The following is a 27718-nucleotide window of genomic DNA, read 5'->3' as shown; positions in this document are numbered from 1 at the left end:
AACCAGTTCCACACCACTGAAGTTGCAGCATTTTTACAAACCAATTCTGGTTCATCTGTTTCATTCACCGATCTGCTTTCACCCTTGCCATTCTCTGTCGCCGCCATGCTTTTTCCCGCCATGTGCGTATGAAAACAAAGGCACTGCGCATGCGCGTTTTACCCATATTCTATCGCAATATTTCATTTTCTTATCGTTGCCCAACATTATACTGGTATTACCGTGAATGGTACGATATGGCCCAGCCCTACCTACCACCACAACAAATGGGTGTGTAAATACTGGAATTAAAGGGGGGGGGGGGGGGGTATCAGTGTTGAAAGGAAGGGGGAGAAAGACGATGAAACAGGAGGGAGGTAATGAAACACAATGAGAATTGGAGGCAAACACAGTTGATTTACAACCAGGGGTGGACATGCATGTCAGCAGGATGTCTGAACCCCTTCTTATGTGGTGTAAATTGCTGCCATTACACTGACTGTGGTATCATGAGGCCTGGTGTGGTTGATAGAAAGATCAGGCCAAAATCCAGTGACACCATGATAGCCAGTTACAGGTATAAAAGTGATTTAAAAAAGTAAAAATAATAAATAATCAAAATAATAATAATAGTAAATAAACAAATAAATCCCGTCTCAGTAGGTGTGGCTTTCAACTGTATCTGGGACTCAAGACCAAAGTTTGGCGTTGAGTCTGTGAGGATGAGAAAACTGCTTTAATGTGGGGTATTAAGGGACAATACAGACAGGAGAAGGGTAAAAGGATACTCATCTCTTTTCGCTTCCTGGGGAGTGAGATGAAGAACAAAGGAGTCCAAGTGGGGGTAGAACGAGGGGAAGAAAGGAATGAAAGAACTACATGACACATGAAAAACCAAGAACCGAGAAAGCGAACAATCAGCGAATCCTCTGTGAGACCCAGGAATAAGGGAGCACTGACATCTCCGAGCATACATATTGACGCTTCTATTCTTCTCTACATCAGAGAGATGTGCTTTGTGTCTAATATCATACACTGATCTCCCATGTGCAATCTGCCACAACACAGGCTCGTCTGAACATTTGAGACTTCCAAACTCAACAGACAAAAACACGATATACCAGGCAGACAAATGGGAGTACGATTGTGTCGATTCATGGATCATTAATCTATAATTTAAAATGTTAAGCAAAATGAAAACAAACGGTTTATTTTTGCAAAGACTAATGAAGCTCGTCAATAGAAAACAAACTATAAATGTTCTGAGAGTTAAACTAATGAGAATCACTAACAATTTACTTGCTAAAAGCACATCCATTCCTGACAGACCAGTGCAGACTGCTGTATAGTCACTTCCATGCTATACTGGCACACCTTTTAGCTACATCTTATATGCGATTAGGTCTATGTTGCCGCAAAGAATTTACCCGAGTAGGTATTTTTGGAAACTCATCTTAGCATTTCATGTTTTTAACTTTTACATCCATCGCAAAGATCACCATCATCACTGCTGAATGAGGAGTACCACCTGCAGGACGGCAGCTCCTGATACCAGTCCTTTATCTTTTCTAGTCACAAACGATGCTGTCATGATGCCAGAACTTCAAATAGTATCACGCACAAAAATAGGCAACAATCATGAAAGACAGCAATGAATGAATATCTAATCCCACAGTAATTTTTACTGTTGATTAGAATAGTTTGTTTTTTTGGACAGCCCTAGTCACAGAGTACCCGACAATCAAACGACCTCCAAAAGGCCTGAGCCTTGTGGTGTGGCTTTCACACTTTTCACCCCCCCCCCCACCCACCCAAAAAAAATAAAAATAAAAGACAAAACAAAACACATTGAGCTCTTATATGTGGGAAACTGTACACCATACAACCACATACCCACATCCTCTTATTAGACCTAACTGAGGGGCCAAGTGGACAATTGAGACAGCCGAGCTTATATCCTCAGGACATTCCACTGATCATCGCTGTGACCGAACTCTGAAATCACATTACATTAAAAGAATGATACCACTGGCTGACAGTCGGCTGCTTAAATGTGTCGCCATATATTGACAATAAAAACAATTGACCAAATGTTCTGTAGGACAGAGAGAAGAAATACCTCGACCTTCTAAAGTTCGGGGCTGTGTTGTACTCACTTTTTGAAAACAGCAGTAAATGTTAACACTTCAAAGCAAGATTTCCTTTGGTCTGGGCCGGACATTACAGCAGCTTCACGTTCAGCCGTGGATCCATACATTCAGAACACTCAATGAAATCCCTCTTTTTGATAGCATACAACTTTAAAGTGGATTCTCCGTTTCAACCATGTTACTAGCTGTCCTGATATAAAAAGGACTAGCATACAGTGATTTGTGAACTGAAACTAGTCAAAGAAAAGTGCCATGCCTAATCCTTACACAGACCACATTAGTATTTTAACATATTTTTCACACTAGCCAAATCCCACCTTCACACGAAGATGGGAAAATGTTATCATATATACGCAACAAGTGTGATCGTCATGATGTAACGACAGATGTACTGTGGCATGTTTTGTTCACAGAGCCAACTTTAACCTTAAGTTTCTCACCATTCAAGGCTAGACGCTTAACTCAGAAGCACACTGGGAAATCCTCCAGAACTCCCCCTCAACTGTCTGCTGTCCACACATGGCTCACAGCCATGGACACGGCGTCCGTGCCACACTGTTGGCAACGCCCCCAGCCTGTTTTGGGCCTGCGCGCAACATGCAGGCAAGAGCTGGAGGGTTGACTGAGGGCAGGGCTGTTACGCAATCTGAGCCGACTCCAGTCTCTGGGTTAGGGAATGATGACATTTAACAGAAAACACACAAAGCCAGCGCACGCACGCACGCACATTCATTATGTTTAAGTTTGGGACAGCAGTGAAATGGACAGAGCTGGATGTTTGCCTTCTGCGTGTCTGAAAGTTGAAGTCTGTATGAAAGTGCCACAAATGAAGTATGAATAGCACGCTTTAGTACAGAGACATCTTTCAGCTGCTTCCTAGTGGTTAACAAAGCAGCAGTCCCTCCTATTGTGGGCTTTTTGTAGATGGAAATTCATTGAGCATTTCTAACTGCCTCAAACCATATATCCTGAGAGCCAACACATGTTATAAGCACTTGGAAATCATCCACACTATTACCAATGGGTAATCCTCCACATCACTCGTGTATTAAATATTAGATAAACATGCCTTTGCTAGAATTGCTCCCTCCTCTCCCAGTTTCGCTGGACTCCAAGATGTTACAGCACAAATCACACCCTGGGTCACTGAAGCCCTAATGAGCTGCTCTAAATAGAAGTCTTTCCTGATTTGCAGCCATAAACATTACATATCCACAGTGTGGAAAATTTGCCCAACACATCCAACTCTCCGCATTTCTGCAGCGATGCAAATGCAATCAGCAAAACTGGCTGTAGTCGACTCGGTAGAGAGCTACGAGTTATGTGCTTTTCACACCAGAGTCTCTCTCTCTCTCTCTGTGTGCATGCTGACTACAAATTAAGTTCAAGTAGGTATCAACACAGCAGTCCACAGACAACCTAAAAAGCTGCATGAGCTCTAGTAAGAGAAGCCCATGCAAAACTTAAACAAGAATTAAGCAGAAAAGTCAAGACATTCAATTTGTGCCAGTCTCACTTTGGAAAGTGCTCCCCTAAATGCATGCTATGTAACATGTTTTGATAAATTATACAGTATTAAAGCTCAACACTGTCAGAAAACAAACAGCAGAAGGTAAAAGCAGATGCTGGAGATTACTGAAGACCGTAAAGGGAATGGAAAGAAATTATATCTTCCCTTCCTATGTCATTTCTGTTGCAACACTTTCTTCATCTCTCCATGTGTTCCCCTCACCCACCAATCAGTCACAGCAAGCAGTTGCTCCTCCCTAAGCCTAGTTCTGCTAGAGCTGTCTTACTTTTAAAAGGGAGTTTTTTCTTCCCAGTCACTTAGTGCTTGCTCTGAGGGAATTTGCATTTAGACGACTCATTGTGAACTTGTTCTACATCCCAAACAAAAAACAAACAAAAAAAACAAACCAAAAAAAACAAACAAAACTGATCTGAACAGTAGAGCATGTGACCAAAAATATTTATCACGATATACATTCGAAAATTTGTGATAACGCTACAACTGACGATATAATTGACACTAGACAAAATACTTTACAACTCCACAACTTTATTAGTGCAAAAAAAAAAAAAACCCAAAAATAAAAACATCTATGTATTTTCACTTAAACAAGCAGCTGTTTTTTTATGTGCATTAAAGTTATATAAAAATTTAACAGTGCAAATGCAAATTCCTTGCTGACAGTTTAACCAAAAAGCATTTCCAGTGGAAATTGGCCGACATATCCTCAGCATAACCATGTATAATATCCACAAAACTTAAGAGGTTATATACACACACACACACACACACACACACACACACACACACAAAATACGGTAATATTATGTTGAAGCACAGTATGTATCACTCCGTGAGGCTCCTGACTACGGTAGCCGTAATGCTCCAACAATCCATCAAGCGGTGCGGCTTCGTAGCTTAGCAAAGTCGTACTAAAACATTTGACAGATTTTCCAGCGCCGTGTACCACATAAAATCGTTTTGAGGTCAGTAAACACAACCAGAATTCATACATAAGGCACACGGGATTATAAGGGGCACTGTCGACTTTCAGAAAAATCAAAGGATTGATTTTAAGTGTTCCGCATTTTCCAAAAAACAAGGTAATAACGACGGCCCGCTAGCATGCTCTACCAAAAATAGTGCTTTGTTGTGTATCTGACGGACGAAAGCTAAACCAGTTCCACATCACTGAAGTTGCAGCATTTTTACAAACCAATTCTGGTTCATCGGTTTCATTCAACGATCCGCTTTCGCCTTTTTCATTCTCTGTCGCTGCCATGTTTTTTCCGCCATGTGCATATGAAAACAAAGGCACTGTGCATGTGCGTTTTACCCATATTCTATGGCATTTTCTTATCGTTGCCCAACATTATACCGGTATTACCGTGAACGGTATGATATGGCCCAGCCCTACTGAACAGAACCTTTTGTGTCAGAAAAATAATTTCAAAGATTAAAGTGCAGAAAACACAGTGTTGTACTTACGATCTAGTCCGTTAACGTAACGAATCGACACTTCACAGTGCCCCCACACAGCGCTGACGATAGGATAGAGTCTCTTGCCCTTCAGCCCCCTGAAAGCCACTCCTAAGTACTGTCCATCTACCATGAAGCTCAGCGTGCCTTCATCCATGTCTAGTATCACTGTCAGACAGTCCGGAAGCACAAACGATTCATCTGGCTCCAGGAAAGAGGGATATGTGGGTGCTGATGTGGAAACAGGCCGGTTCTTCCCATCATGGTAGAGTCTGTTCCGACCCAAGTCCCAGCCCCAGGACTCAGAGTCTGAGCCCACCAAGGCTGTGTAGCCCACCGAGTGTAGAGGCGCTTCAGCAGAGGCCACTCCCACAACAGCGTGGGTGCCTCTCTGTCTGGCTGGCCAGTGAATCCTCCATACATGGAGGCCCCTTGTATATCCCACCTTACCTCGGATACAGTCTGTGCTTTGTGCTACAGGGTGTCTGTGGAACGTCAGCTTGTCATCCTCCTTAACAAAGACATTGAGTGATCGGTCGTCAGGGTTCCAGGCGTGCTGAAGCTGAGTCTCTGGGCTTGCAGGGGGCATGTCCAGCAGCAAGTCCAGCCTAGGTGGCCGACAGAAATCTGGGCCCCGCAGTTCACGTCGAACAGGCCTGTATGATGGCTCTCCACGTACGTCGACTGACTTAATGGTTCCAGAGATCTTTTGGCCCATGGTTGGGAAGGTGCAAGGAAGGAAGGGTCAGAGGGGAGGGAAATGGATGGACCAAGGGTGATAATGAGGGGCTGGTAAGTCCTGACGTTACCTCATGGGCGCAATGGTAATGCAGAGTCTGGTTGGAAAGTACCGTCTTCAACCAGGGGAAACAACACTCCTGAAATGTAAGAAAACACAAAATTAATTTAAAAAGAGTTACCCATGACACATTCATTTTCAGCTCCTTATTTTTATTCTTGGACTATTTTGTATAAAGCTACTTTAACAGTGTACATCTGATTGGTGCAGCCAGTTAGTTCATCCACTGTCAGGTACTTCATTCAGCTGCCTTTAAAGAGAGTTCCTCATCCCAGTCAGAAACCAGCTGCACTGCTATGGACTGTAGCTGCCAGTGCTTGTTGTTCTCTTATGCAGATTCTGTGCTTGTACGCGAGCCAAACCAGAACTTCAACCATGTATAAAAAAATTAATTAATTAAAAAAAAAAAAAAAGAAAAAAAGGTCATGTGCTGGTCATCAAGGCTGCAAGGCAAAGTGCTGCTGACATTACTGGCAAAGTGCTGCACCGAAAACATCCTAGTGATTGCTTTGTTTGCTAGCAGACTGCCAGGGTTGGCTATAGTATATTATGTTGACCTGCAAACAGTCACTGTCTATAGTATATTATGTTGACCTGCAAACAGTCACTGTCTATTAGTTGGGCAGAGGTAAAACATTAAAAAGTGCAAACAGTAAAATTGGTAAGGTTCACCCTAAAGGTAAGCTGCAGCTCTGATACACAGCTTTTACTTTGACGGTTGCATCTATTTCCAATTTTTGTCACTTCAGTTTCACTACAACTCAACAGTGCTAGTAGACTGTTAGTAGTCGGTCACTTACATTTAAACTACAACCACAATACACTGGCAACCAAAGCATACATGCACAAGGAGGCTGCTGGAGGTATACACATTTTTCCCCAAGTGACAGGTGGTTAACCAGGGGTCACTGAGTGGTATCTTGGCCTGCATGACCGAGGCCTTATTTTCTGCCATCACCCTTCTGCCACACACAACTGATTTTTTTCCCCCCTCATGACTAGTGGTTGGCAGATGGCCACCATCCTCTCTGTAAACCTGGGGCCTTATTCTCTGGATCTTAAGTTGTCACACATCCATAGTGGGATACAAGTTAGCGTCATAGCGGCCCATGTCTGCAAAACCTCAATATCAAAAGTTACTTTGGTAATGAAAGTGATTTGACATTTGAGTGACATTTAAGTTACACCATGTGGAACTGTTTATTTGCCACTTGATACCTTGGCAGTCATTTGTACACCATGTACCGAGTTTGCAGCAGTCTAAACATGTGACTTGTCTGCCTTTACACTATTATCCAAAAAGCTGAGAAGACGACATCTGGTTCATGGACTGACCCATCTACTACATATTTGGGGAGGGAAAAAAATAACTTTAGAAAGTAAAACACATGACACACTCAAAAGCACCTACAACATTTTTGATCAAACAATCTGTGAAGAATCATTTAAGAACTCAGCTTTAACAGAGAAGGAGAGCCGAATTGCTTAAATTTGCTGCTGACTTCCTGTGAAATCACGCAGGATGCATTTGCTTTTAGCCAATTCCTCCTTCACAAAGCACACAATTGTGACGCAATTCATATTTTATAAGCCTGTAAGAGAACGTAGCATGCTGAGCTTTCCCAGCAAGCAAACTGAAAGCCTGAAGCTACTTCTAAACACAGGTGCAGAGTTTCCCTCGAATGACTTAGCTGTTCTAAATATTTTGCACTGGCATTACTCCGTGCGCAATCCCTCCACAGTGTTTTTCACACTCCCCTAGAGTTTCTGAGGAAACAACTCTGCAGGGTTCTTCCAGGGAAAGTACAGAATAATAACTAGTAGTGACCCACCAAGGGAGACAGTCATAGATGTGAGTAAAACAGATGAAGAGATCATGAAACTTTTAACACAGTTAAATGCAGCTTAAATCCATCCATCCATCCATTCATTCATTCGCGTCCGCTTATCCTGTTCAGGGTCGCGGGGGGCGCTGGAGCCTATCCCAGCTGTCATAGGGCGAGAGGCGGGGTACACCCTGGACAGGTCGCCAGTCTGTCGCAGGGCCAACACACAGAGACAGACAACCATTCGCACTCACATTCACTCGCACATTCACACCTATGGGCAATTTGGATTAACCAATTAACCTATCCCCACTAAGTGCATGTCTTTGGACAGTGGGAGGAAGCCGGAGTACCCGGAGAAAACCCACGCAAACAGCTTAAATCCTTTCAAAGTAATAGTCAACAAATGAAACTAATTTGCTAATCTTTTGATTTTGAACAACTCAGTCTCATTTTTTCCCTATTCTCAGTTTTAAGCCTGATCTTAAAAGTAGAGTATGTCTGTCTCCTGAATCCAAACTGGGAGCTGGTTCCACAGAAAGCTTTCAGAAGCCTGAAAACTGAAGGCTCTGCCTCCCACTCGACTTTTAAATACACCAGGAAGTACTTTGTTAGGATAAGGAAAAGTAAAGTCTTTACAATATGATGGGGCCTCATTATTTAAAATATTGCATGTCACGAGAGGAATTATGAATTTAACAGGGAGCCACTGAAGTAGTAAATGGCCTGTATTTGTATAGCGCTTTACTTAGTCCCCAAGGACCCCAAAAGCGCTTTACACTACATTCAGAGACACACACACACACACACACGATGGCAAGCTACATTGTAGCCACAGATGCCCTGGGGAGCACTGACAGAGGCGAGGCTGCCAAACACTGGCACCACCGGGTCCTCTGACCACCACCAGTAGGCAACTGGTGAAGTGTCTTGCCCAAGGACACAACAACTGAGACTGTCCAAGCCGGGGCTCGAACCTGAAAGACATATCCTAGTCAACAATGACTTAAAGATTCCTCACAGCATCACTGGAGACCAGAGTAATGCCATCTCAAGTAAATATCTGGTTTAAAAAACAAAACAAAAACAGCCGAGTACAAAAACCTCAGCTTAGAAGCAGGAAATCGGAGGTCATCCATGCCTGTAGTTTGACTAGTTGATTTGTATCATCTGGATTTGTGGATAGCAATGAAAGCGTATGCAGTGTTTTCTAAGACCACCGATTAAGGAAAGGACTTACACTATAAAAGGCATTTGTCCTAACACTAAACCCTGTGGAACTCCAAAATTAACTTGTGTGTTAGGAATACTCTTCATTTACATTTGGTATTTAGATTCCAATTTGTCAATGTGTGTTCTAATCTCTGTAGTAAAACAGAAGAATGTTATCTGTTGAAATTGAGTGAAACAGTAGTACTGATAAATTAAAACCTTTCATTTTGAGATCCAAACAATGAAAATGCTTACTTTTATGTATTGGTAGGAGGTTGGGGTTGTTTAGTGTCCCTTTCAGGAAGAGATTAATTGTGAGCTGATTTGGACCATATTCATTTAAAAATATATATCTTGTAGACCAAAAGCTCTTTCCTCCATTCTGAAATAAACCATGTAAGTTTGGGCTGTTAGGGAAGCACAAAAGCATGACAGTATAGGAAAGGAGTGACTTACAACTGATAACAAAGGCATAATGATGAAATGATGGAAAATCAAATTGCCAAGCTATACATCAGATCCCAGGAAAAAAAAAAGGAAAATTCTCAAATTTTTCGCTCGTTTCATGTTAGTGTCTAAATATCACAAAGTAAACATGAATTGCAGAAGTAAAAGGAGACATGAGATCCAAGAAAAATGTCACAGTGATGAATAAGCAGCCGCTCCGACAACACTCTCCACATGCACATTTAATGACGGTTTCATTTGCAGAACCTCCATTATGACTACATCCATGAAGAGAGACAAGCTCCCCATTTCCATATTAATTACTTGCAACCAATGTTCCCTCTAATTTTTCACGTGTCTGAGCGAACACACAAACTCCCTGAGCGATCCCATGGACCACTGTGAGCGACATCAGACGTGTGCACTGTGGTCACGCCGGCATCGAATCCAACCAAGTTACATGGTTTATTAAAATAATCAAATTACAGCATTTACATTTATGTTAGACTACTTTTAAACTGCTTTAGCCCATTTACAATGAAAATGTAAAAATCTAGCCATTGGCCTGTGTACTATGTTAACACTATTGGAAGTAAAAATAACTTGAACTCCAATTTCAAAACCAACTTTCTTTTTCTTTTTTATAAAGCTCTGACTTGTATTATGAGTCTGTGGTCTGTGAGAGAGTCCTGTAACTCTGTCTGCAAAATATAGTATGTAATGACCAATGTTGGGTAAATAATTATATAGTTACTCCTCAAAAAAAGTAACTCAGTTTGGCAAACAATGTTTTTTGCAGCTATTTTTTTTTTTTTTAAATGCAGCAAAGGCGTTTTTTAAATAAACATTTCAAACTATTTACAGAACAATCAGCTGTTCTGCATCAAATTTGATGCCACACAAATTATTTGTGCCACTCCAAAAAATAATCTGTCCACTATGAGATAAAGGAGAACAACAGCCTGATACCTGCAGGCCTGACAACAGGAGATGTATCACTCCTGTAATATTCAGCAGTCGCCTCATTGTTCTGACACACACACACACACACACACACACACACACAACAAATCTATTGACTACACTACACACCAACTACATAAGATTTGCGCTAAACGTCTCAAATCTCTCACATCTCAAAACACCGCCGTCACTCCTAAAACTTCCCCCCGTTTCTAAACAACTAAATGCCACGTTGCCATGTCATTTTTTGATTGGTCGACATGGTACTTTTTTCGACCAATAGGAAAGGGTGGGAGTGTTTTTGGTTTTGTTCTTGCTCCCAGGCGGAGAGTGCTTTCGAGCCTTTTTTCTTATAAAACGCCGTTTTTACCGTTTCTTCCCGCAGTAAATATAAACAACGACTGTGTTCAGGAAGGAAACCAAACATTGCATATTGTTTTAATGACAACTCTGGTTTTACGTGGCCTATCAACGCAATTTAAAAACTGGTATAAAGTCCACACTTTTTCCGTCAATTGTTCCGTCTGTCCTGTTCATATCTCCAATGGTTGTACATGTTATCATTATCGTGGTTTCACTCCACATCAGCCGCTTTGCTAGCTAAAACACCGGTGTCGGCACATAAGGACGCTGTCATAGCCTGTCAACGACGTTGATTGGCTGCGTATACGAATGTGAATCGCATTATTGGCTGGACTATGGGATAAGGTGGGATCGTTCTAATCCCATACGGGAGCAGCCAGTCACTGACTAACACTGCAAAACAGAATTGTTAAAGTATTAATTTTAATTTCAATTCAGGTTAGATTTTTTTTTTTGTGCGCAATGCAGATTTTCTGTGCGCAGAGACTGTGCCAGCAGTGCACAATTGCACACGTGCGCAGCTTAGAGGGAACATTGCTTGCAACTACCAAATATGCCACATGGAACCAGTTCCAGACAAATGAGGAGTCTATTTAATACGGGGCTGCAACGATTCATCAAGTAACTCAACTACTTTAAAAAAAAAAAAAAAAAAAACACCATCCTCAATTCAAATGTTTTGCTTTGATCCTTCATATTATCCACAACTCTGTCACACTCTTTGTAAGTTCAAGCATTTCACCCACAGTACTGAGACCGTGAGCTCAACTGTAGTGAAAGAAAGTTTTTCCAGTGTCCAAAAAAGCAGCTTTTGTTACTGTAACATAAAACCACCACCACCACCACCACCACCACAACAACAACAACAACAACGTGGCAGAAATGACCAACGAATGCAAACATGAATACTTTGTTTTACACAATGAGAAATCTGCAGTAAAAGTATGAGCAGTTTTAAAAAGACCTGAGTACAAGTAAATACTCGTGCTGTCAGCCCCACACACGGGCAATCCACATTGACTAACACCAATATAGTGCAATCGAGCACACTGAATGAAAGAAGAAAAATTCTGATGGAGAAGCAAAAATAAGACTGTCTAATGCCGTGATAATTTTGAGAACTATGTCAAATATAATTTTGTTTAAAAGTGTTTCAGCTCTTGATCCAGGAAAAAATAATAATAAATAAATAAAATGGGTACGGCTCAAACAAACCTAAAAAACAGCCTGTGCCTTTCACTGTACATCAAAGACGAAGAGGACAAGGCAGAAGCAAACTATCAAAAAAGTTAAAGGGTGAGGAAAAAGCTGGATGTGAAGAGGGTTAGTGAAGAGCACCGCGGTGGGAAAAAGAGTTGGAACGTGATGGAAAGAAGAGACAAGAGAACTGATGAGAAGCACCAATGGAGCAGGTGAGTAATGTGAGAGGCCCGATAAGAGAAAGTGTGAGTATGAAGGAAGGAGATGTAGTGTCCTTTCCTGAACTTCTTCAGATTAAGAGTGTTTAGTTTAGTGGAATCATTCTTCAGCAGCAAAAAACAACCCTCAACACCACCTCAGTGATTTTCATCAGCTCTGAGCACACAGAAGACTGGATGTGAGAAGGAGCTGGAATTACTTAAAATGTAGCTGGACTGTAAACCATGGCACAAACTTCTTATCTCACGCAAGCGAGGCAGTGGCATGGAGAAGGGCGCTGATAGCGTGACAACCACTGTTAGCATATCAAAGATACACAAGCTAGTATTAACGCAAGCAACCCCCACCCAATGCACAGACACAGACTCATGCATATGCGCTTAAGGGCACATTAATGCACTGTAGTATTGCAGGGACTTTGAAGTTGAAAAACGCAAATCCACCAACGCAGTTATCTGCACACTGGCTTTAGAACATGAACTGTGGGCAATCATGACAAGGGTCTAAACACACATGAACAGTCTCCCTCTCACTTGGACAATGATTTGTGTCTGTCATCACAGTATCTGTCATATGGATGAACACATAAGGAAAAGGACAGTTTGCTGATGCTAACTCTTACTGAAAAGCTTGACTTGGAAAATGTTTCTGGAACTCGAAACGCCTCGAATTTTAGAATTTAGAACCATTCTGAAAGAATCACTGATATCTATAACTTTAAAACCGATGTTATATTTCAAATTAACAACTAGAAATCACAGGCAGAAGTTCATGAGACGAGTTAACTGCTTCTCCCACTGAAAACGCTATGTCCAGATGAACACAATCAAATTTGGGGGGTTTAAACTGCTGTGTTTATAGTATAGTATAACCCATCGAAAGACCTGACACAAGAACTGAGAGATACATGTTATTCAGTTGATCTGTTTACTGTTCACTGAAGCCTCATCAAAAACGGCCTCAGTGGAAGAGTGGCTGTTCAGATTTTCCTTTCCTTAAGGACGGAAAACAGGGAGAAAAGGTTGAGGTAGCAACAGTTCCAATGGAGTGATTAATCAAATTTGAAATTTGTGGTTCAAATCATCAACAGCATGTAGAGAGGTGGTCAGGAGAGCGGTACGAGCCATCTGTAAAACACAGTTTAGTCTCCATCAAGGCTTGAGACTGCATTTTAGCCACTGGTGTTGGGGTCGAGTCAAAATTGATGGAATTATGAACACAGACAAGTATCGTCAGATTCTCATCCACTGTGCAACACTGTCTGGAAAGTATTTGATTGATATGGCTTTATTTTTCACCATGACAATCATCCCAAACACATTCCCAATGCAGTGATAGGGAAAGGACACAGTGGAACACCATCAGTCATGGATTGGCCTCCTCAGAGCCCAGACTGCAGCATAAATAGAGCAGTGTGGCATCAGTGAGATAAAACGGAACAAAAAGCAGCCAACATCCAAAGAAGAGCTTTGAATGTCCTTTTAAGACTATTGCTGAAGACTAAATAAGCCACCCACACATAACCACACCTACCCCCCCTTACCCACATGGCCTCAACATGAAACATTCTTTACAATCGCCTCCTCTCGAGGATTTTTGGACCATGAAATGCTGGTGCTCGTTTGTTGCTGTGATACAGGTAGATGACGCAAGACGGCATGTCGGGGGCTAGACAAAAAAAAAAAAAAAAAAAAAAAAAAAAAAAAAAAAAAGGCACACACAGTCTGAGAGTTTCTTCTAATGTTTGAAATGAATTCAAACAATGTGTTTGGTTACAATAGGACATGACAGATGACATGGCAAGAGCATCAGACAGTGCCCTGTATTTAAATATTTTCAATATTTGGTTCACTGGTACTCGACAAGTATTGCTACTGTTGTACAAATAACATTTGGATAAAAGTGTAACTGACAGAGTTAAGCACAGCCACCCAGTCCTTATGAGAATGATTAATCTAAGCATGGGACAGCTTAAATATTTTACATTTTCTTTTAAAACTTACATTCTTAACAAACCTCAGTCCTGTTGTTACAAATGTATTCAGTTATTATCTTGGTTTAACATTCCTTTACTCAATCCTCTGCCAAAGTGTTAGTGGCAAATTACCGCCTGCTAGATCCCACTTAACAGACAATGATCTTGGCTTGCTGTGATGTAAGGATCATTCAAACAGTTCTGGGCAGCCTCTCATCCAAAACAGTTCCTTGTGGCTTCAAATACCAATATAGAACCAGTCATAGCATCAGCACTGAGGCTTCACAATACAGGGGGTATTTTCAGGTGAAGTCATTCATGAACACACAAAGATAAATGCTAATTTGTGCCAAATAACACTCTCGGAAGCTAAAACTGAAGCACCAACTCCGTGGAGGCTTAAAAAATGCTCCAATAGAAAACAATAACACAATATTATAACAATAGGTTATAATATTGTTTAGTATAACAGTCGCAGTGTCCACTTTAGTGACTTGAATTATCAGCGATGAGGCCTAGCTACACCTTGTGTCAGTCAATGAAAAAAAAAGGGAATATGACCGCTTTATTTTTATACGGACAAACCAAAAAAAAGTGAGTTTAAGTCATGCTAGAACTTCACCGTTTTATTTCATTGACTGAAACTTTTGCAAAATGCTGACAGCCTGAAATCAATGCAGCACAGTCAAGAAGACTTTTAGAAACTGAGTACTGGATGAGCCACACAGCAGCCTTACCAACAGAGAGTCACTTGAGTCAGAGACTGAAGGAGGCACAAATAAGAGGTCAAAAGACAGAAGTAGCCTGTGATTACAGGAAGAGACGTCTTACCATGAAAGCATTTCTACCAACAGTCAGGCGGCTCTCACACTGCAATGTGAACACGCAATCACAGCAGCCAAGCAGAAGAGTGGGAATAGCTGCTCCTCAGTCTCTAGTCCAAAATGAGGTCAGCACACAGTCAACAGCCAGACGAGTGTGGGACAGGGCAGAGACGGACAAGAAGAGTATGTGTGTGTATTTCGGTAAGTCTGCGAGTTCCTGCTTGTGAGGCAAGGATAGGGAAAAAACAGCCTGGCTCCAGTTCCCAGGCCAAGACAGGAAAACAGCTGCTTGAGGGAGGAGGGAAGACAGAGAGAGGGAGGGGGAAGTGTGGGGCTTAGTGTGGAGCACGCTCAACGTCTTTCCTGAGCAGTTTGAAAGAACCCCCCCCCCCCCCCAAGTAGAAGAAAGGATGGCGGAAAGAAATGTGGGCGTGCACATACACACCGTGATCCTGCATTTGCTGATTACCAGTTCATTTCCACTGAATTCAGCTTTGCTGCCCAGCTTTTGTTTTTATTGAAATTTTGCACTCGTGTCTAGACAATAAAGTTGTGAATGTTAGACTATAAAAACTTGTACACACTAGATAACATTTCGAGACATAACATGCACACTGCAGCGTCTACTAGATCAAGTGCCAAGGAGTGACTTCCAGGAATCCAGCAGTGAGTTCGATTCAACTGACAACAACAACAGCAACTACTAACATCAAGCAGACTGTGTGAAAGCTCAGAGAAAGTGATTGCTGAAATCTCAACAAACTCACATTTCAACGATTGTCGTCTCCATGTGGAGTCTTTTTAAAATTTTTTATTTTTAAAATTCGCTATATTTTACAACGTAACCATGTATTGTCACTTGGTCCAAGCTGAAAGTAAACAAACCTTGCCTCAGTTAGATTCATAGTACATTCACACTTGTATGTACAGTCTTTATACATCCCACTAACACTATTGCACAATACCGAATGCCAATACTAGCATTTACTTTAGAACCTGGGGCTTACGCATCTCTGACATTTGCTATTCATCATGATGAGAACAGTCAGTCGTCCCGTCACTACATAAAAAATACAGATTTCAGGGTCATGTTGCGACAAGTACTGAAGAAATCATCAAATAGAAACTACTGGAGGCATGTGCTGACTGTCAGGTGAGGTTGAAAGTGTTTTAAATGTTTTTACCAAACTTCTTTGTATCTATGAGAGCAGATACCTGTAACCGAGTGCAGACGCGCCACCCACCTGCTATTCAAACCTTCTGTTTTTTGAGCTGAAGCCAATCAGAAGAAAGTTGGCTTAAAGGTAGCAGAAACAATTCAGACCGTAGATGAAGCGACGGTTCCCAGTAGATAAATAATGACCATTCACTTGCAGAGTTCAAAAATTTAAATATGTGACTGGAAATCAGTATAACACCTGCCCTTAAAGTCAGCACAAACAGTTTTTCCCAGCCTTTTATGATGTGGTTTTATAAGAGCTCAAGCCTATAAGTCAAACCTACACTTCAATGCGGTGTTTAGATATTTACCATGTCTTTCCTCATCTTCTCTCGTCTGCTAAGTTCTGACACCATCCCCCGCTCTCTACCTCTTCACCATGCCTCTCTTCCTCTCATCTTTCTCCCCTGAGAGACAAGAAAGCCCTCCTCTCACTTATCCCCCCCCTTCCAAACAGGCATTCCTCACTGCCTGCTTTTAGTCTTCTGCTGAATTCTGCATACATTAACACAATACCACAAGGAAGAAAAAAAAAAAAAAAATAAAAAAAAAAAAATAAAAAAAAAAAAATTGCACACTCACCACATTCATAACATATTCAACAACATCCACACTTAAGGCTGCCAGTGCTTGCCGTGGAACTACCTTGTTATAGCACGTCCTTTTATATGCATAAGAGTGCAGCAAGAGGTTGATGGTTCATGTAGACACCATGAGGGTGGGCCACAACTCTGTCAACATCCCATTTTGATTTAAGGGTGCAAATTATTATGGAAGGAGTGAACACATCAATCAATTACAAACATAATGAACTGACAGGGGCAGACACACGGATTGGGGGAAACTGCAGTGAAACTGAAATAAGACAAGTGAGGTTAATGAATAAGTGGAAATAAATGAGCAAGGGTGAAGTGGGTAAGCAAAACAAAAGAACACTGGTGTTTATGGATCCAAAATCAGCATTACAAATTTTCCCCAAATCTATTGCCTTTCTTCCTCAAAGGAAGAGATGGAGGACTTTATAAGATACAGATCAAAGCTTCCTGTTGGCCAAGATAGTGGAGTGGTCAATAATAGGCCCATTTGTCCAAATGTTTTCCTGCCCATCACACAGAGGTGCAGCCACCAGCCGAAGACAACTATCAGTTTGCTGTCTCCCGGTGTCTGTTTACTCAGGAAAAGAATCTGATGGCAACCACGTGTTGGAAGCAGGAGCCAAAGCAAACCCTCTTTGAGAAACTAGGTCTTTGTTTGTGTGTACACACACACACACACACACACACACACACACACACACACACACACACACACACAATTATGGTCATCTTGATGTTTTAAGTTCAGATCTCATTGGATACTGACTATTTAACACTTTAATAAACAAAACACAGAACTGCACATATCTGTGGAATCAGACTGGAAATCTGGCAGCATCACTCTCATGCTTTCATACATGCGTAAACCCTGCTCATGCAGACTGCCCTTTTAACACGGCTCGGAAATAGGTTGTGCACACATTACAAGTTGCGCAAAATAAAGCCAGAGAAATTACTGGCTATTATTTAACACTCGACATCAACTACACCAAACAAGGTCTGGGACTATTCTGGCTGGCTTGATAAAGGGATCTACTGTAGGTACCCCAGTCAATTAATGTATAAAAGAGGGAGAATGACAGGGTAGTTCAAGTCACCAAGTTCACTTTAAAATACTGTGTCCTGATGAGGAAATTGCAGTTGTAGTGGAGAGTCATTCAGGAGCTGAATAGCAACACAGACAGTAGTTTCTGAAATAAACCTAAAATATATATTTGATGAATAATACAAAAACTAAAGGATGATAAAAGTAATTTTACATCTGTTTTTCCCAAGGAGCCATCTAAACGGTCATGATTAAAACCACACAAAAAAAAAAAAAACACAAAAAAAAAAACACAACAACAACAACAGGGGTTTCTTCTTCTTTTAAAGTGGATCACCTCATTCCACAAGTGGTGCCAACTCCCAGTAAAAAGTAACTAAGCTTTGGCTTGAATGTGCTTTTAGAATAGTCACGTTGTTACCACATCTTTATTTCAGTTTTGCCCAATCTCAACCAGTATCAGCACTTTAGATGTGCCCGTTTCCATCATCTCTGCATAAATGTTTTATATACACAGTATTTCAATACTGCTACAATCTACAATCTGAATTTTGATTCTGTAAATCGGCCAATGGAATCTGCAATATATGTTAACGCAAACCTTTGGTTTCAGTGTCATGACCAAGTCTAAATCTCCCAACCACCTTAACTATTCCTTGATCTAGACAGTAACTTCCTTGCAAGTGTGATGTACTTCAGAGAATTAATATAAATATTGTAAAGACAGGCCAGATCTGTGATACACCTTTCAAGTAATCTAATCCTCTGTAACTTCATACGGTGCGCCTCCATCATACTCAAGTGTGCTCAACAATTGAGCCGGTGACGTAGCCTTCCACAGAATGTAACCCTAACCAAAATTCTGAGACGGTAGTGCATATCAGCTGCTTTTGGGTTAGGAGCTGTTGAAAAATTTATCAGCAGCCACCGCAGCTCAGTTTTCCAGTTCCTACAGGTAAGTCCAAACCAGGCTGATTAGGTTTCCACCGCTGGGCTCTGGTTTGGGACGAAGATCACTGAAATATGTCTGTCTTCACGTCAGCAACAATCAGCCGCTTTCTAGCAAGTGATATGCCTTTGTTTGATAATGACAAAGGCTCCCTGTGCCGATGGAGTCACCGTGTATTCAGTCTTTGCTGACAGGAAAGACTTTTTCCCCTAGCTGCCAATAATAAACACAATGCACGGCTTTGACTTGCTTTGAATAGACAAAACGCAGCCTTTAATGAAGGAAGATTAGGGTTGAATGTGAGATTGGAAACTAACCTCTTAATCCACCTGAGTGCAAACTCCTTGACAAAAATGCATCTCTGCCAGGTCAAAAGGGAACAGTGTGGGGTGGTGGGAGTGAGGGTCACACAATGAAGTCTTTGTTATTTCCTGTTGAGATAAAACAGGTTAAGGTTGGATTAGTGTGATGTACAGAACTAAATGTTGTCTTTGTGGTCACTAATTAACAGTCCCTTTACTGTAGCCGAGGAAATGGTGCAATTAATATGATAAACAATAGATGGCAGATCATGTTAATGAGCTCAAACATTAAACACTCAAAAGGACAATTAGAGGCAACAGGCAGGCAGCGTTTTGCATTATACATTCAAGGATCACTAAAGTGCTGCTGGATGATCTCATGAGAAAGGCCGTTTGTTTGGGTCCAGCTCAAATTCAGGCCAACATGAAGGGATCGGAAATAAGAGGACGGTGACAAAGAGATAAGAAAGGAAGAGGAAAGGGGTTCTGGTCTGATGAATATTTATGAGCCTGTGCAATCTTAATGTTCATCAAATTTTAAGACTGTGCATCTTCAAACATAAAAAAAAAAAAAAAAAAAAGCAAAGGGGATGGTGTTTTAAAAGTATCCTGTGGATACACCAGTTCTCTGGCAGTGCAATGGAGCCATTTCTTTATGAGTGGGTCTCTGGCGTTTTGCATGCCATGTGCGGGCCTGTGTACACGGGTGACGTAATATGCATTCTTGCCAATGGTTTCACACTATTTGAGTGATCAACAGGGGCCAGAATGTGCCAAGAGACGCAGCAATGCGCCAGCAAAGACATTGAAGAGGAGGACTGCAAGCTAGACGCTGATGTAAACAAAGCAGAATCTGAGATGTTCGAAATGGCAAATGTTTAATGAGGAAGAAAATAGAACCCGTGCCTTTGTTAGGCACCGGGAAGAAACGGCAACAGTGACAGGGAAGGTACACAACTTCAGTTTTATTAATCAGTGTATAAAATGGCTTATGGTTTGTCCACAAAAAGGCACAAAAATATTTTGTTCATGACATTCGACAAAAGAAAAGTGGGATGACTTCTCATTCTACAGACTGAAATCAGACTATTTTCAGTCTTACACATTAGATCTTGGTAGTGGGGACAGAAGTTGTAAATTCCCCAGCACGTCCTGCACGTGCCTCATTGCTCAAAACATCTTCGACGCATCCTACTCAGAAAATCCTTTTATATACAGAGGAGCAGCAGCTCTACAATGTTGACATCCTCACCCCATCGTCAAGGGTGAGCCGAGACAACCTTTGGAAGAAGCTCATTTCTGCTTGTATCCTTGATCTTTTTCCAGTCACTACTCACACCTCGTTGCCATGGGTGAATGGAGGAACTTACACACTCGGCTCCCTCTTCGCCTCAATAGACCAGTATACATCCACTGTGCTCTGCTGATCCATCTACTCTCCACCACTCATAAACAAGACCCAGAGGTGCTTGAACTCCTTCACTCGAGGCAGATCAGAGCAGTCAGTGCACCATTTTCCTGCTGACAACGATGTTTCTGTGGTACCAATTCTCATCCCAGTCACATCACACTCTCCTGCCAATCACCCCATTTAATGCTTGAGGTCAACTAAGCCAGCAGAAACCTGACACTCTCTGCCCAGTAAAAATGTATCGACAAAAAACTGCGACAAAGCACAACCTTGGCCATGTCCAATGAAAACTTCCTAAATATTTCTTCAAGGCAAGGCAAGTTTATTTGTATAGCACAATTCAACAACAAGGTGATTCAAAGTGCTTTACAGAGACATTAGAAACAAGAACAAATAAAAAGCATGATTTAAAATTGATTAAAACAAGCAAATAAACTAACTAATTAACTAACAAACAAACAAACAACAGTATATAAAATCAAAACAGATAAAATCAGAACAGTAGATAAAATCAGTAGTTAAATGTAAGTTTTGAAATTTAAGCTTAAAAGTGTGGATTTGGTGCTTTATTCAAATGCAGCTGAGAACAGGTGAGTCTTCAACCTGGATTTAAATAAACTGAGTGTTTCAGCTGATCTGAGGCTTTCTGGGAGTTTGTTCCAGATATAAGGAGCATAAAAGCTGAATGCAGCTTCTCCGTGTCTGGTTCTGACTCTGGGAACTGATAAAAGACCGGATCCAGATGACCTGAGGGATCTGGATGGTTCATACTGGGTCAGGAGGTCATTGATGTATTTTGGTCCTAAACCATTCAGAGCTTTATAGGCCAGCATCAGAACTTTAAAGTCTATCCTCTGACGGACAGGCAGCCAGTGTAAGGACCTCAGAGCTGGACTGATGTGGTCCACTTTTTTGGTCTTAGTGAGGACTCGAGCAGCAGAGTTCTGAATGAGCTGTAGTTGTCTGACTGATTTTTTAGGTAGACCTGTAAAGATGCTGTTACAGTAATCAAGCCTACTAAAGATGAATGCATGGACTAGTTTTTCCAGGTCCTGTTGAGACATCAGATCTTTTATCCTTGATATATTCTTGAGGTGATAGTAAGCTGACTTTGTTATTGTCTTAATGTGTTTTTCTAAGTTTAGGTCTGCATCCATCACTACACCCAAATTTCTCGCCTGGTTTGTGGTTTTTAGATGTATAGATTGAAGTTCTCTGGTGACCTGTAATCGTTTTTCTTTGGCGCCAAAGACTATTACCTCAGTTTTGTTTTTGTTTAGCTGGAGAAAATTGTGGCACAACCAGTCATTGATTTCCTCAATGCATTTACCAAGAGCCTGTACAGGGCCTCGGTCTCCTGGTGACATTGTGATATATATTTGTGTGTCATCTGCATAGCTGTGATAGTTTATTTTGTTGTTGTTTATAATCTGTGCCAGTGGGAGCATGTAGATGTTAAACAGAAGGGGTCCCAAGATGGAACCTTGGGGAACTCCACATGTGATACTTGTCTGCTCAGATGTGAAGTTACCTATTGATACAAAGTATTTCCTGTTTTCTACGTATGTTTTGAACCAGTTTAGTACAGTTCCTGAAAGACCTGTCCAGTTCTCCAGTTGTTTGAGTAATATGTTGTGGTCAACTGTATCAAATGCTGCACTGAGATCCAGTAAAACTAGGACTGACATTTTTCCACCGTCTGTATTCAGACATATGTCATTAAACACTTTGGTCAGAGCGGTTTCAGTGCTGTGGTTCTGTCTAAAACCTGACTGGAAGGCATCGTAGCAATTATTCTGTTTTAAGAAGTAACTGAGCTGTTGAGAAACTGCTTTTTCAATGATCTTACTTAAAAAACGGGAGATTTGAGATCGGCCTGTAGTTGTTCATTTGTGTCTTGTCAAGATTGTCCTTTTTCAGTATAGGTTTGATTACAGCAGTTTTTAGTGATTCTGGAAACACACCTGATAATAAAGAAAAGTTGACGATCTGCAACAGGTCTGACTCTAAAGTCTTTGAGACCTTTTTGAAAAAACTTGTTGGCAGGACATCTAAACAGCAGGAGGAGGAGTTCAGTTGACCTAAGATGTCCTCCTGGGGCCCGTTCTTCGTACGTCGCTCACTACATCCAAGATCAAATGACACATCCAAGACCAAACCATCGCGCTAACCGTGAGCTCGCTAATCCGGTTCCCCGAACACACCTGTTGTTGACGATTAGTACAGCTGGACGCAGTAATGTGACATCACTGAGTGTCGTAAAAGGGGCTACGCATCGATAGTAGAAACATTGATCGGCAACCCTTTGATTGGTCGGCGAAAATGTCGAAGGGGCGCGCTCGGTATTTTCCGGCAGCAGAGCAAGAACTCTTGATTGAGGGATTTCAGGAGTTTCAGAGTTTAATTAAAACGCAAGGGAACACTGCAAAGGCTGCAAAAGCAAGGAGAGAGGGCTGGCAGAAAGTTGCTGACAAATTAAACTCGTAAGTAATTTAATAATAGAAATAATAATGGAGTGGGTTTATATAGCGCTTTTCAAGGCACCCAAAGCGCTTTACAATACCACTATTCAGTCACTTTATTATTTATTTATAGATTTATTATATTACACTATATTATCCAATATTATATTACATTATATTATATCCCCTTTCACATTAGAGCCACAACAGGACCCACTAGAACATGGGAACAAGTAAAAGTGGAATATAAGAATATTCTACAGAATGGTAATATTTATCACTTATATTGCTTTTCGTCTCTTGGAAAGAGACCCTGTAATAGTCTGTTAGTTTGTTTATAACAGCAACCAAGAAAAGGGCAGAGCAAAAAAAGACAGGTGGTGGTCCTGCACCCCCTCGTCAACAAGTTGGTTAAGTGAATAATACCCTCACGGGGATATCGATATCTCTCAATGAGCACACTGTCGCGCTGAGCTAAAGGATCCTGTCTGTCCCGCAATATACGCTGAATTCTGAGAACTCTCCTTATCAATCTTGCACCTTCCGCAATGGGTGGCTCGCGTAAACGGACAGGACATGGCTGCGACAGACTTCCCAAATCCACCTTCGCTTTTATAGCCGTGGTCTCCCATCTTGATTACACGGAGTGATTTACAATTACTACTCTGAAATATGAATTACATCTGTAATAATCACATACATGTAATAGAATGATTAATAGTACATTTCCCTTTTTTAGGAAATGACCTGTATGTATCTGTGTGACATCAATACAAGGATCAAGTACTGCATTATCTTTAGTTACATTGATGTTATTTATTTATGGTGAAACAGTGGTGGAATATCGCTGTTGCTTTCGTATAAATGAAGCGGACATACCTGCGTGGCCGCGATCTAATCCTGTTTACATAAAGTAAACCTGCTCGGGAGCAGGTTTACGCTTACGGCTCTGTTGCTATGACAGCAAGTCCCGGATGAGCTTCGGGGAACCGAACGATCCAAGATCACGCGAAATCGTCAACAATCTAATCCAGCTAACCTACTTAGCGAGGTACGAAGAACAGGCCCCTGGTCTTTGCTGTTAATAGGTTGAAACTGTTTCATGGTGTTTAAACAGTTTTTTGGTGGACACAGTACATATCCTGGATCTGCTGTTGATGTACCAATTGCTTGTCTAATTTTTTGGATTTTTTCAGTGAAGAATTTGGCAAAGTCATTGCAGGCCATGGTCGAATGAAGTTCAGCTGCCACTGACACAGGGGGGTTTGTTAGCCTGTCAACTGTAGAAAATAAGACCCGAGCATTATGGCTGTTTTTAGTGATGATGTCAGAGAAGTAGGACCTCCTTGCATTCCTCAGTTGTAAATTATAATTGTGAAGTTTCTCTTTATAAATGTCATAATGAACCTGGAGGTTTGTTTTTCTCCATCTGCGCTCAGCTTTCCTACACTCTCTTTTTTCATTTTTCACCAGTGTGGAGTTTCTCCATGGAGACTTTTTCCTTCCAGAGATAACCTTCACCTTAATGGGAGCAATAGTGTCCATTACATTTAACATGTTAGCATTGAAGCTATTGACGAGCTCATTGACTGACCCTCTGGACAGGTCAGGTGTTAATGGGAAGACCTGGTTAAAAATTGCACTACTGTGTTCAGTTATACACCGTTTTGTGATCACTGTTGTTGATATATTTGTGTGGGCTGAGATTTTACTTTCAAAGAAAACACAGTAATGATCAGACAGGCCCACATCAGACACAGTAACCTTTGAAATGCTCAGGCCTTTGGAGATCAGTAGGTCAAGAGTGTGTCCTCTATTGTGTCCAAAGTTGCCCAGAGTGTTACTCAGGTCTTTAGTCCCTTTGTCCTGAGGGTTGTCCACATGAATGTTAAAATCCCCAGCAATAATTACACAGTCAAAATCAACACAGATCACAGACAGCAGTTCACTGAGGTCATTAAAAAAGTCTGTGCAGTATTTGGGAGGCCTGTAAACATTAAGAAACACAACTTTGGATGGGGCCTTCAGCTGTAAAGCCACATATTCAAAAGACTGAAAACTTCCAGGAGATAGCTGCTTACATTGAAATGATTCATTAAATAAGACAGCAACCCCTCCTCCTCTCCTGCTCGCCCTGACCTCACTGATAAAACTGTAGTTAGGAGGGGTCGTCTCGATGAGAACAGCTCCACTGTTACTTTGGTCCAACCAAGTTTCAGTTAAAAACATAAAATCAAGGCTGTGCTCAGTGATTAAATCATTAATTAAAAATGTTTTCCCAGCTAGAGATCTAGTGTTTAATAAAGCCAACTTAAGTGTTTTAGAGGTATTACTTGTCCCCTCGTGTTTGGGAGCAGTCTGTGGCACACAAGGTATGTTTACTATGTTTAAAGATCTTTTAGAGTGCAGCTCTCTGTGTTTTGACCAGGCCACATGTCTCCTGTCACCTAAAAGTACAGAAATTTTAAAACCTTCTAGTAAACAGGGTCCCAGCTTCTCCTGGGAAAAGTCATCACTGCCATAATCCTCACAGCCCGGACCCTTCACACATCACGCATCAGACTGCGGAGACAGCCAAAAAATTCAAGATAAATTTTAACTTTTACAGACTCCTAAATGTCATGAATGTGAGCTGTATTACTGAATCAGTGCAGCTCGGAGGATGTCTGACTGGCAGGGAGGTGCACTGCTGTGGCTTTAGCACAACATTCCTACCCATGGTCATGCACACTGCAGCTTTGCACTGTTCACTTTCTACTGTGACACAAACAAACTTCCCACATGTGGGACTAACAAAAGGTTTTTCTCATCTTATCCCACTTGTCAAGTCCTCAATATGCTGGCTCCTCAACCCTTATGAGCACAGCTAGAACAGAGCAGTAATTCTTTCCAATACGTATTTGAGGGCTTTTATTCATTTAAGAAAAAACTGTCTGAGAAATGTGCAGTTCCTTATAGAGGCCTTAGCTTGTGCATGTAAATGTTGTCACTTACGGTCATCTGAGTCCAGATTCAAGCCTTTCACCAATTATACACGTGCATGAATTACAGATGCCCTCTTAAGCATTACATGTGAAAAAGAGCGATACCTCCTCCTATGAAGTCTAAGCTACTGAGCTCATTAGAAAACCTGCCCAAGTACACATCTTACTTTGTATGTATTCTTTGTGACTGCTTAACTGTAGACGAATTGATGCAAACACTTAAGATCATTTCTCAGACATTTACCTAAAATACTGTCAGCACTGAGGATGATATTACCATGGCAACTCTAGCGTTGTGTCTTTTTCAGCTAAACTGCACTTATAGGAGAGGGGAAAAAAATGATGGATTTAGCACGGTGGCAACAGAGTGCCCCTCTTCTAAACTGTCAGCCCTCAAGAAAAGCAAGCACATCTAACTGATCCGGGCCCCGACAGTGTGTAGTCTGACCAAACAGCAGGACGGCTCACAGAGCTTACACGGTAGCCGCTTTCCAATGCCCCTCACTCGTCGCCAACTGTTTCCTCCCACTCTGCCTCCACACAGCTCCAGTGACAGGCAGCGAGCTGGTGTGGAAACTCAAGTCAAGGTGATATCAGTAACACACAAGCATTCATCGCCATAGCATAACCAGTGAAGGAGCAGCCCGCCCTATCTGAAGGTTTAAGATGATGCACATTTATATTTTCAAATCTGTGTTACTGGAAATTAGGCACAAAAGACTTTTCTTGAAAACGCCATCAAAACCACTTTTCAATCTGGAGTCAAGGTGCCAATATGCTCCGTGACTGACTGACTGGCTGGCAGGCAGGCAGGCAGGCAGGCAGGCAGGCAGGCACACACACACACACACACACACACACCGATGGGAGAGCTACATAGAGGTCAGAAGGGACCACGGCTTCAACATCCTGTCCAATGTTCGGTGATGGCATATGGACTCTTGGATATTGTTCTTTCCAGGTCTCAGGGTTTTGGATGCCTCACAGAAGATGAATCATTCTGTGGTCAATAATGGTTTCAGATTGGAGGTCAAGTTAAGGATTAGAAGTGTTTAGCAGCAAAATAATTTGAACCACGCTGCAACATATTAAATAGCACTTGGGAGAAAAAAAAAAAAAAAAAAAAAAAAAGTTAGTGGGCATGGACACTGTGGCTGGCTTAAAATATGCTGGCTGATACAGGCTTGGGTCTAGACCTATTACCATTCTTACATTTGTGCTTACATTCGTGCTTGTAATTGCCTACATTTAAGTGCCAACTTCTTGTCATGGACTGACCCAGAAACTGCACCCATTAACCTGAAAACTGCATTAAGTGTTTTTGTTTGTTTTACATTGTTTAATACACCTACAGTTAGCCACAGAGTATGATAACCACTGGCTTTAAGTTTTCTCATCTTCATTCAAAACCATTATTACGGAACTGCTTTTACATGTATTTGTATATTTTTTTCTCTATTAGATCATGGGCATGCAATTATTAGCTGTCAACTAGCCAGGTAACTTACAGCTAATGTGTCCTTACTGTCTAATAACTCCTGCGAGAACCTCTATACCTACGATTTTATTTAAATAACGCAACAGATTTGGACCACCTCGGCCTAAACTGTAGCCATTTTTAAATGGGTGTAACCACTTTTGTGTTCTACTTCTGTTCTTTTAAATGTTCACTTCCTAAAGAACACACTGCCCTCGTACAAGACCCTTAACCACTGACTACACTGGCATCTTTAACTAGGTGCATGAGTGTTGAGCACCTGTCGCCTTGCCAGTGCAACTCTGCTTCAGTCTTTTATCATCTACT

The 27718-nt window shown here is 41.4% G+C and overlaps 1 protein-coding gene across 3 annotated transcripts in view; it reads right to left on the bottom strand.

Annotated features, from left to right (window-relative positions):
- Positions 1-27718, bottom strand: part of LOC146693386 (SPRY domain-containing SOCS box protein 4-like) — a 63277-nt gene that overhangs the window by 11963 nt on the left and 23596 nt on the right. The window contains exons 2-3 of one of the 3 annotated variants that reach the window (XM_085479230.1): positions 19073-19186; positions 5128-5996 (exon numbers count right to left, since the gene is read on the bottom strand). In XM_085479230.1, coding sequence (XP_085335356.1) covers positions 5128-5836 — 709 coding nt within the window. In that variant the 5' untranslated portion in view covers positions 5837-5996; positions 19073-19186. Of the gene's footprint in view, positions 1-5127; positions 5997-14953; positions 15202-19072; positions 19187-27718 lie in introns of those variants that run through there. The other 2 variants (XM_085479231.1, XM_085479232.1) reach the window with 2 other exon arrangements.

The sequence above is a fragment of the Copadichromis virginalis genome, linkage group LG14 (assembly GCF_057382275.1).
Source record: "Copadichromis virginalis isolate Kocher_CV1m ecotype Utaka linkage group LG14, C_Virginalis_male_GT1.1, whole genome shotgun sequence".
In the NCBI taxonomy this organism is placed as follows: domain Eukaryota; kingdom Metazoa; phylum Chordata; class Actinopteri; order Cichliformes; family Cichlidae; genus Copadichromis; species Copadichromis virginalis.
This window is presented reverse-complemented; position numbering and strand designations above follow the sequence as displayed.